Here is an 11,885-nt window from a genome sequence, read left to right as displayed (position 1 = left end):
AAATGGTATTTCTGTACAAATTTTATTGGCAGATGTTACAGTTTCATGTGTAAAGAAGTAGAATGTATTCGAATTTTATGAGAGAAATTTGCGTGCAACGTTCAATATGCAAAACATTTCCTACATTAAACTCTAGAATGGCAAATGCCTCAAATGATATACGTAAAATAAAGGGAACAAAATTTAATATGTTAAATGGGATTGAAAGAAAAGTTTATTGAGCGTGTTTTCAATCATTTATATTGTTTATCACTAAAAATTCAATTTCCCCATTCAAAAAGTAAAAAAATAATAGCATTTTTATGGTGTACGAAGGAAACAAAAATATATAAATATATTTTTATGGTAAAAAATCTAGAATAATCAGCACGTCAAGAATGGATCAATGAAAATGAGTCTTTTTTAAAAGCCACTCAACTAAATGCAACAATGACATGCAGGGTGGTAGCTGAAATCCTAGAAGGTAATGGATCATATCGTAAGCTTCAAATTACGTGAATAAAACGGGTATTATTTGATCAAAATGATTTTGCTTGTAATCATGTTTACTACAAATATGTCCGATGGATCAGATCCCAAATGCAAATTATTGAATAAATGTCCATCACATTGAATTAGGATAAATGATTCCCTCAGAGGTCGGTGTCGCATATGACATTTTGTCTTTGTCACATACGACTATATACCGAATTTTGGGCCATAAAAGCGGTACGTATGTACATATTTATCAATTTATTCTTTCTCACACTCACGCATTCTGTCAAACATTCAGCTGAAACTCTAAAGAACAAAATCTTTTTTCGATTTTTGACCAATGCTAACGTCACCACGTACGATTTGATTTGATTATCCGTTCATTTATTGTTTTATCGAGTCTTCGAAGTGTTCGTCTCTACCCCACGCATTCATCCATAATCTATGGGTTTTTTTTTATTTATGTGCCATGTGAAAGTCAGCTTTCCGTGTGATATTATTCAAGCATTAACACGTCCCGTGTTCGGACGTTTGTAATTGGATGTGAGAACGGTTCGAATATCGTGGCAGGAAGATGGATGGATTTTATACGAAATTAAAATCGCACCGCAAAATGAAATGTTGGAAAAAATTTATACAGCGGACCATTTTTTTTCTCTCTCGAGCATATATAACATATATCTAAAAGAACATTGCAATATTTTATGCGGTTCGAATTGTAAGCAAATGAAAATGAGTGTTAATGGATGGAAATATACGTTGTTATCACAATTATGTGCATATTAAACGTGTTTATCTGTCTAAAGTTTCCCCTTCAGCATTTATCTGTGGATTTAGATTTGGCACTCACACATATGCCAAACTATGTGGTTAAACGCAGTTCAATTTTGAACATGCCTTACCTATATATACGAATGTACATTCGTCTGACATTACGCATTAGATTGATATACGAGATTAGTGCATGTGCTTGAGGCCGTATGTTTTCAGTATTTCTGATATTCGAGTAATTAATCCCACATGCCGAGAGATATCGAGAGCTATTGTAGCCAATGCATTTAATGCCAGAGTGCCAGTTTTGGCTGTAAGGAACGTCAATTACATTAGGAGGAATCGATAGATGAAATCCACCTATGATCTCCTGCTGCTGTATTTCGAATCGTACCCACTAAATTAGATCAAATCGCTTCGAGACAGTGTTAATGTGATTTTAGTCACTGATTAACAGACGCCCATTTTATCCCAATACGCCACCACTCGACCGAAACAACGACAATAATAACAACATTTGTAATGATGTCAGCACCAATTGTACACTTAATATTTTATACGATGCAATTTTCATTAAAATCTGCGAACTCGCCGTGCATGCGAGTGCAAACAATGGATGAAAATGCGCCCGAAAAAAAAACACTGGAAAATTCAACTGTGAATCAGAATCAATTCGTACAAAAGTAAAATGGAGTACAAAAAAAAATTTCATTAACAAAATGACTTTATCCAAAATGAATTTGGCTCGTTACGTAGTTGATTCGGTTCGTTTATTGAAATGTGATAAAGTTGTTTTACAGTTTGTAAAGCAACGAAAGCAAAAAAAAAACCATAGCAATATCATTTCATTTCACGCTTTTTCCATTTATTCGAACGAAGGTACGTTGGTATACATTGTTCTGCGTAATGATAACAAAATGATTGTGCAATGGTATTGATTTCGAGCTTTTTTTTCCTGTTCGCTCACGTTTCGACGAAATGCGACTGATGTGGAATGCGTTTCAGTTGTGTTGCGAATAATTTCCGGAATATCTCATGTGCATTTTTGTTTTGTTTCCATCGAATGGACGACGGTCGCTTCACGTGGTGATGCCCACGTGAACCCATCAAAATCAAACTGACGAACATATTTCGAAAAATATGACCGACCATAGTTCAGTTTCCAGGTAATTCGGTGGCCAGATCCAGATTCACCGAGAAAAAAAAACCATCCTTAAATTGCTGTGGTCAGACAGCGAGAGGATGAGAGGCTTGTGAAAAAAAAAACACAACAACCGGCACGTGTTTCAACTGTTTGTTCACGTACTTTTGTGATTGAATGTTCGATTCGGAATTGAAAAGCCCGTAAGCTATGCGATGTACAAAATGGTACAATGCCGTAATCCATCGGAAATATTCGCAATAATGTGCGAAATAGATGAAACGCTCATTGTTGTGTTACGTAGTCGTGGCTTCGAAGTAATCGCCTGAATGGATTTTACTGTTACACAAGTCAGGCCATTGCGTGAACACATTCGATTAAGAGGAAAAATATTCGATTCGACAGAGAGGGGGAAAAACACCGTCTGTACATGTGTTTTCAATTAAACAAAAGCAAGAGAGAAAAAACGGCGAAAAAAAATGCCAATTTCATTCATGCAATGAAAATGGAATTTACAACACGGTTTTTTTTCCACTGAAATTCTATTGCAACCGAAAAATATTACAGTTCAAAGGATTTTCGCTCATTCACTATTTTGGCATTCGTATATTAATTTAAATGCATTTTATTTCGAAGAATTGAACATTTCAAAGAAAATGAAATGAATTGCGTACCAAAAACAAGCTATTTACAAATCAAATGTTAAATTTCAAAATATCACAACAGAACCAGGCGCCCTCTATTGACAATCGTTGTCAATTCGCCCGCTTCGTTTGGTGTATGTGAACAGCTGCGCGAAATGCTTAGACACCTCCCTCCATTGGAATGTGACAGTTGACATTTGAGTTGTGGCCCAAACACAGCTATTTAGTTTGTTTGTTTGGTAGTTCGTTGTTATTGGTTTGAATTGTGCGTGTCTTGCACGAAATCGTAAAAAAAGAGAGTTTTATTTTATTGAACATTCCACGAAATCCATTGAAATAGAAATACTAAGAAAATACATGGTATTTTTGTTTGATTCCAGTTAAAATATTCGCTACAAACATGAGTGCCGGCAAGGAAAATGAGAATAAACGTAAGCGAAGCTATTTATATTATTTCCGTATTTAGCAATGAATTCCTTATTTTTGGTTTTTTCAACCAAAATATACAAATGAGTACAAAAATAATCATTTCGTTTTCTATACAGGGAATGAAAACTCATTGCGGTCAAATCCAATGCGAGAAGTAGATGCGTCAAAAGTCGTAGTCAAACCACTGAAGCGACCGATACCGAATAAATCTACACACGCCCCAAATGCGACAATCAAAACGAAATCAAACACAGCGACCGCAACGAAAATCACAAAATTGGTTCTCAAGCCAAAACCCGTCGCATCCAAAAGTTCGTTAACGTCGAAAGTGACAAGCCAGAAATATATCACAAAACCGGTTGCAATTAAGTCAAGGTCGACCATGATTTCACATGAGTCTACCTTTCGCATACGAAATATCAGAAAGGTATCGCCGCCAAGCGAACGACAAAAGGGAAAAAGTGAAGTGATTGTAGTAAATAGCTCGAAAATTTCGCAACAGTTGACTGTAAGTGGAAATAATTCTAAAATAAATGACACCATTGTTGTGAATCAACCATTTGAAATGGTACACAGTGAGCACAGTGCAAACATAACCTCTTTGAATGTAACAAAAATTGTGAGCAGTCCAATTTTACAAGAAATTACATCGACTGTGGTGAATGGATCGAATTTAACCAAAAGTTCTGTGCATGAAATCGAAACGAAAGTTCCGGAAAATGTGAAAAGTCTGAAAAAAATTGCAAACCACTGTGAGAATGAGGTCAAAAGCAAACCAAAATCCTATGATCCGATCAAAGCCCGGCAATTTATTCGGATGCAGAAAGAGAAGCGAAAGGAAATTGAAAAAGAGAAATCTAAGACGCCAGCCACTAAAGAGGAGATTAAACAGCGACTGTCCGCATTGCGTTCGAACACATTGAAAATTGTTGGGAAAAATGTGCAGAAAGCGCGCAAAAGTGTTAATACAAATCCAGGCAATTCGAAATCATTTACACCGAAAACCATGAAAAAACCACCACAATCGAATATTCAAAAACAAAAAGGTGAGCCTGAAATTGTTGATTGTGTTTTGTTTTCAACATTTTTTCAAGAGTAAAATCAACAAAGAAATCCATTTTTTTCCCAAAACTAGAAACAAAGCCAACTTCGAGTGTGTTGCAAACGCCTCAGCAGCTTCGACTGCAGTCAAAAATATCGCCATCTCTTGCCTTAACGCCATCAAAATTCTTGCCATCGATTAAGTCTGATAAAAATCGTATCGGAATTCTACGCCGTCCCGAAGGAGTTTCACCGACCATCGAATCCACCGACACACACATAGTACAAACGTTGTCTGATGGCAGTGCCAATGTTGAACAACATTCAGAATCAAATATTGACCCCAACATATCGTTAGAGAAATCAATTCATAATTCTACCTTCAGAAGTGAGCCAAGATTGTGTGAGTTTGAACTTAAAGTGCCTGAAACCGTTCCGTTAAAATCATCACTACTCCATGAGATCTCGAATAATGGTGTTCAAGATGAGGTACAACATGATAACAGAGATAATGAGCAGCATTTTGAAGATACTGTTGCAAAACCAAGGGATATTCCGTATTGGTTGCGACCAACACCAGTGCAACCATACCCGTATAACTTCATTATGGCGGTAAGAAAAAAGTTGGAATCAATTACACATCCAGTTGTTTCGCTCAAACCACGGCAATGGCCAAATCCCACCGAACATGCATCCTTGCACAGCCCATTGGCGCGACCGAATACCATGTTTGAGTCACACTTCCGCCGTAATTTAGAGCGGCGACAAAGTGAGTCGTCCGAAAATGTACAATCAAGTGATGTGAGTCCACGAAAATCGTCCAATCACATTGAAAATTCTCCCGATCAAGAAGAATACTCAATGGATTTCTCATCAGTTGTATTCGAATCGAAACGGGATCGAAGCAATGCCGTTTCTAAATCAAAACGAAAAAGTGTTAGCGGCTCACAAGACACTCTATCCATATCATCGGGAATTTTATCACATTCAAGTCCTGAAAAGAAGATGCGAAGCAAAACAACGAATGGGACAGGATTTGAAAAAGACGATAAAGCATGGCAACCAAGCCCATTGACAACCGACAATGTTGATGGATTGCATATTACAAGCCGCAGTTTATCGCAAAATGAACGAATATCTAATGCAAATAGTGTAGTTAGTCACAAATCGGCTGCATCAAGTGCTACGTCTCATATTAACTTTGGTCGAGGCAAACATTACAGTGGCCGCGGCCTACCAACTTTTGATCAACTTAGCGATCAACAAAGTCTCGCACAGTTATTAGACGATTTCAAATCAAGTCTGAGTCAAGCCATTGAGGCGAATCAACAGTTGCGTGATTTGCTATCGAATCCACCATCGAGCCGGCAGCCATCGAGTCGATTCAGTCAGTACAGTGATGATTTTGAACATACAAGTGAAAATAAACAAAGCGACATCAGTGAATGTATCACCGGTCCCAATGATCTGTCAAGCAAATCTAAATACAACGAGAGCACATTGCAAACAAATGGCCAACTTACTGTTGATAAAAATAGTTCGGTAAATGAAACTGATCGAGTTGAAGTTAGTCATAGCAACGTATCAACTGCAACTAATGTCATTGAAAACTACAGTAACATTACGACGAATGTGAGCACTTCAAAGCAAAACTATAGCGAAAAAACCGTTTCAAATGATTTTGAAGAGAGTCAAGAAAAAGAAGAGGAAGAGGAGGAGGAGGCGGAAAGTACCCGTGTACCGAAAGAGTCATCCACTTTGATTGAAGAGAAAATTGACGATTATCAATCGAGCGAATCTCCGACAAATAATGATTTGAAAAGCGTATCATTATCCATTGCAAAGATGTCGGCTCCAACGACGAGTGATGACACCGACCAACCATCAAACGCAATTGAATCGTTCAGTAAGCAAATCATCGGCGATGCAGATGTGGCAAATGAAAGCATTGGCAGCGATATTTTCAACATTTTCAATAAGACAACGGGTGTGAGTCTGATGGAAGATGTGAACCAATCGATTTGGTCGGAGCATAACATTAGCTATTCAACATTGGGAATGGTAAATGGTCTTTCTTATGTACTTTCTAACTGTTTCTTTGTACGTATATCATCCGTCTAGTCCTTTGAAACGTCGTATATTTTCATTTTTTTGAAAAATGATGGCCAATCAATCTTGTCATGTTAATACCCACACATTTTAATTGATTTTTTTCATCATTTTTCTTCAATTTTCTCCCCAAGTGTGACCAACTGTTAAAGTCTGAAACGCGTAAAAGTGAAGACTTGGCATCACTGCTGAAAATCCGTGAAAAGTCATTAATTGATCGATTCAAGGGGCAAATTGCCTGGTTGGAATTGCAAAAGCAGAAATTCAAAGAAAATGGCCTCACATCGGAAATCAGTATGATAAAGAAAAAGCAACGTGCTCTGTTACTTCGCCTAAACAATGATCGAAAGGAATTGCATCGTGTATTGAAAGAGCGACAGCAATCTGAGAATGCGATGCGCAATTCATCGATTGTAAATTTCAATATATCGCATATGAGTACAAACATGAGCATTCGCAAAACATCAATTTCGAAGCAATCCGACAGTACTTCAGCCAAACGAGCACTTAAAGCGATTGAATTACCCGGCGGTGGTGTTGCACTCGAAACGTATGTTGTTGTTGTTGTTTTTCACATTTTCATTACAGTATTTTTTTTTTTTAATTTGTGTTTGTGATTCCATTTGGTAAAAGTCAATTTAATAAAATTAATTTACGGGCTTATCGATTTTATTTCCATGTTTGCAGTATGTTACAAAAACGGGAAAATGAATTGCGCCGTCGGCGTGAACATGTTGAAAAATTATTAAGATGGCATCAGCGTTTGGATGTTGAAGAGCGTGAGGTGATAAAAATGGAGCAAATGATTATGTACATTTCAACGAGTGACGTTTATCAAACAACAACTTCACATGAACAAATCAATGACACATTGGCAATCACCGTGCAACGCAACAGCAAACGAACGAACTGTCAACGCAACGAGATTTCAGTGCATGAACGTTCGTTAACGAATGTCAGTGATTTGGTTACAATGGAAAAAACACGGTTTGAGCATCGAAAACAAAAACAAATTCATAAAATTGAAAAAAGTTTAAATACACTAAAATTAATATCGTCGCAAAGCATTTCATCCGATATTGATGGTTCAACGGTGGACGATGTGGTGGAAATTTTTGGTCGTCAATTGAATAAATTGTGGAAACGATTGACGGGTGAATATGAGAAAAAATACACACCAGACAAAGTGTATAAGTTGAGCAAATCGGATTTGGAATTGCTGTATGAACAAGCAAAATGCGTGGTTTTAAAGCAATTTCATAAAAATGATGAGTTTAAACGTCGTCTCATTGACAATTCCATGTCAATTATTGATGAGAGTCAACGCCATAGCATTTCAACGCCACAACTTGCCGTAAACGAAACAAATATCGAGAAAAAATCATCGGAACAAGAAATGCCGACATTGAATTTGGTCAGTTCACCAGAGCCAAGGGAAAATGTGATCTCAGACACGGACCAAGGTTATTATTTTTCAAATAATAGTAATAATGAAGAAATCAGTGAGCAACAAAAGCAAACAAAAACTGATGCACAAAGTGTTGAAGCATCAACATTGGATGGCACTTCGGAAAATCTTGAAAGTAGCCAAATTCGAACCGAGCAAACGGTGGAAGAAGATGAACAGAGTGAAAGTATTCAGGATGAAGTTCAATCGGATATTACCGAAGATTCGCTTAACAAACCAAAAACAACAAGTAGCGAAGATGTTAGCCCATCGCACATTAAAACAATATCCCATGCTAATGAATCACGCGTCAATGAAAGTGGAGCATCATCACAAATTCCATCGGCCATTGAAACCAGTCATACCACCGTACCTTTTGAACTAAACATTTCTGAGAATCACACGCAATTGATTGAAGAAACGTCATTCCCGAACATCGATATTCAAACGACCGTTTCAAGCGTGATTGAAAGTGATTTGAGTATGGTTTCAAAGAGCTCAGTGTCACCGGTGAAAAAATCCACATCAAACATCAGCTCACGCCCATCCGACGAACAAAAGTACCAGTCCAATGATTTTGAAGATGGTAAAAGTGCCGATGAACTAACCTCAATTTCAACGGCAACTATCACCAAAATTGCAACAACAATAACAACACCAACAACAATAAATCAATCAACTGAACAAACCGTCACACCGCAAACTGAATCACCAAAAGAATTGGAGCAACGTTTAATTCTAATCGATGATGGACTAAAAGAGTTACATGAAATTATTTCGCATTCACCGGTGTTACAAACGGAACGTGAAAGTGGAAATGGCAGTGAAGGTATTGAAAGTGAAAAATCAACAGGTACCAAATCGCCGTTATCTGACAATGAGCTTAAGGCAGATGATGATGAAAATAAATCAACGGAAAGTGGAAAAAGTGAAGAGAATTCCGAAACCAACAATGAAAAAACGGTTGAACATGATACTCCATCCGAATCGACGGTAACCGAGCCGAGTGTTGAAACTAATGAAACACCAAAAATTGATTCCGATGAAAGTACGGATAGCATTGCGGCCGAAATTGCTGCTAGCAAAATCGATACACACACATCGGCCGAATCAATGGCCCAGAAACGACCATATCAATACACACTTAGCGCCGGTTCGATTGACTACAACAAAGTCCCTGAAGCTGATGCTCTGAAACGGTCACAAATTCCATCGGAAAATGAGGTGAGAATTAAAGCGATTTTTTACATTTTCCGAAGATTTATTTCTCGAAGAAATATTTTAAATTTTATTGTAATATTTCAGATGAAAGCAACGGAGCAGCCGTCTGTTATGTTTCCTTTCTTACGAGAAATTCCGAACAAACCGCCTCCACCGTATCCAGTGCATCGACAACTGCCCATAACACCTCCATTTCCATGTGATGACCGTATCAAGGAGATTGTTAATCGACGCGTTGAAGAGTTGTACATGAAATTGAATTCCACTCAATCACCCGAAACTCCGGTTCGCAGTGATGCAACATTTGTGAAATCACCATCGCTATCCATCACCAGCCCCCAATCACCGGCCGTTCAAGAGGAGACAAACGTTTTCGAACGCATAATTCTGGCGAGTTGTGAAGAAATTATGCAGGAAATCAGTGTGCCCGAACAACAGTTGGCCGCCGATTTTCGATTGCCACTCGAATTCTACAATCCACCGGATCGATTAAAGTGTTTCCAACAGCATACGATAAAACGTATTTTCAAATTACTTAATCGATCAAGTGATGCGTCCAATGGGAGTGTTGGTGATGGTGACGCAAAATTATACACCGGATTACGCTCATTTTTACCGTCACAAGTAGCCCAATTAACGTTTAATAATCGCCGCAAACGCGATGCTGTGGATGAAATACTGATTCAGGAACTGTACGAAGACGAGGCACGATGGACCAATTTCGATTTGGAGGAGAAAGAAATACGGGATAGTGTGACTGATTTGAAAACACTATTGGCCGACGATTCATCGGGTGCACATGAAACTAGCATAAATGCAACAAACACCGAATGAACTTTGAAGAATTTTTTTTTTTTTAATTAATTTTAAGGTTAATTTTTTTTTCGTCCACGTTTTGGTAGTCGTTTTACCAATATTGCATTTGTAGTACTATTCCATCATTTTATTGTCATTGCTGATTAATGAATTGTTTTTTTTTCTATTTTTTTATGTTTTTTTGTGAAGTTTTAAATTGAAAAATCCATAAAGTATATACACAGACATAATGCACGAAATTTTTTAAAGAAAGTATAAAAAAAACATTTTCAAACAGGCTAGGTTTACTATTAGAATCACAGACAAGCGGAAAAATAAATGAAATAAACCATTATTGTTAGCGTTGCAGTTTTGATTTCAGATAATTTGCAGGAATACTCCGTGGCATTTCGAGTAATAATTGGCTTACAACAATAATCTTCTTTGTCACACAGAAACGAATGAAAAGTGCATGGAATTTTGCTTATTCAACTTATTCACAAAACATGCATAGTGTTCCAGTCATTCCTCAAGGGGCAATGTGGAAATACACACTAGACATCCATGTCCATTGCGGACGTTTTTGTTCACTTTTCTCTCTGTTTCGAACATCTGCATAATTAGGCAAAGTGTAATGTGAAATGTCATTTACGAAATGCAAAAAATCTCAAAGGACTACTTAAGTTTTAGACCGTCTCTTTCTCTTTCTTTCTCCGGTGGGTTAAAATGCAAATGAATATGGCTACTGAACAATTTATGTGGAGAAAATGATCGACAATAACCGTATAAAACAATCACCCGAATGTCTTCAATGACCGACTCGAAATCAACAGAGAGAGCTAATATTGAATGGCACACAAGAGACTCAATTAACGAGCCAAAATGGTTTGTATGCTGTGTATAGAATGTAGTATATGCGTATAAAACTACTGGAATGAGATACAATTGTGGCTAATATTGCATCTCCATTATGGTACATTTTGGAGCGTTGATTACAGCCATAAAAATGTGTCAGTTTTTGAAATCATTCGGTCAACGAATGGAAAAAATCTACGATGGTAGCCAAATATTTGGTCAACAAATTTTGAGGAAAGTAGGCGGTTCTTCAACGATTTTCGGAAAGCTAAAAATCAATTCATATACTTTCTATTAAGAATGTCTTTTTTGTCGAATACGAAACGATTCTTTTCGATCATAAGTTTTAGTTTTTCCGATAGTTTTCTCTTATTCGAATTGGGTGTTAGGAATATTAAATGAATGCTTCTCATTTTCATGTCGAAAAAAGATAAGGGGTGTGCTGTTCCAACTTCAAATAAAAGCCAATAGCCCTGGTAATAATCCATGGATTGATGTTCACCAATCACACACACACACAGAGACATACTCTCTCTCTCTCTCTCTCTCTCCCTGTAAATCAGCACTGTTCTCGAATGGCGTATTAAAGAAATGTTCAAATGGATCAAATTGATTTTTTGCTGTTTTGTTGTTATTTTCGAAACGTCAACAGAAAACAATTGGATTGTTTTTGACTTCAGACCGTTATCTCCAATCTCCAATTGATTGGATGTTCTTGTGAAAACATCAATTTGATAGTGACGACGAAGAAAAATTAAAGCTGAATTGGAAACAGTCGGAGGTCGTTTTGTATGTGGATCGGTGTACGGATGGCGTCTGCACATGTGTATGTGTGTGTGTTAATCATTGTGTTCGTCGAATAGAAATTGCCTATTTATCGTGAATCGTTTACAAATTGTTCCGTTTCTCTCTCTCTCTCTCTCTCTCTCTCTCTCTCTCTCTCTCTCTCTCTCTCTCT

At 37.3% G+C, this 11,885-nt stretch overlaps 1 protein-coding gene across 4 annotated transcripts; it reads left to right on the top strand.

Moving 5' to 3' along the window:
* Positions 1–393: 393 nt before the first annotated feature.
* Positions 394–10,427, top strand: LOC129567583 (uncharacterized). Of its 4 annotated transcripts, XM_055444652.1 has the most exons (8): positions 394–463; positions 3,411–3,461; positions 3,576–4,505; positions 4,595–6,561; positions 6,744–7,159; positions 7,297–7,596; positions 7,675–9,280; positions 9,362–10,427. In XM_055444652.1, exons 1-8 carry the CDS (start codon positions 430–432, stop codon positions 10,109–10,111), a joined length of 6,054 nt encoding a protein of 2,017 aa, XP_055300627.1. In that variant the 5' UTR covers positions 394–429; the 3' UTR covers positions 10,112–10,427. The 4 variants fall into 4 exon arrangements, with proteins under 4 accessions (XP_055300627.1, XP_055300625.1, XP_055300626.1 ...); XM_055444650.1 differs by having other exon boundaries at positions 7,297–9,280; XM_055444653.1 differs by lacking the exon at positions 394–463 and adding an exon at positions 3,279–3,295 and having other exon boundaries at positions 7,297–9,280.
* The last annotated feature ends 1,458 nt before the right edge of the window (positions 10,428–11,885 follow it).

The sequence above is a fragment of the Sitodiplosis mosellana genome, unplaced genomic scaffold (assembly GCF_009176505.1).
Source record: "Sitodiplosis mosellana isolate CC-2019 unplaced genomic scaffold, AAFC_SMos_1.0 Smas_scaffold_11, whole genome shotgun sequence".
Taxonomy (NCBI): domain Eukaryota; kingdom Metazoa; phylum Arthropoda; class Insecta; order Diptera; family Cecidomyiidae; genus Sitodiplosis; species Sitodiplosis mosellana.
Note: the sequence above shows the minus strand (reverse complement) of the source record. Positions and strands in the feature narration are given on the sequence as shown.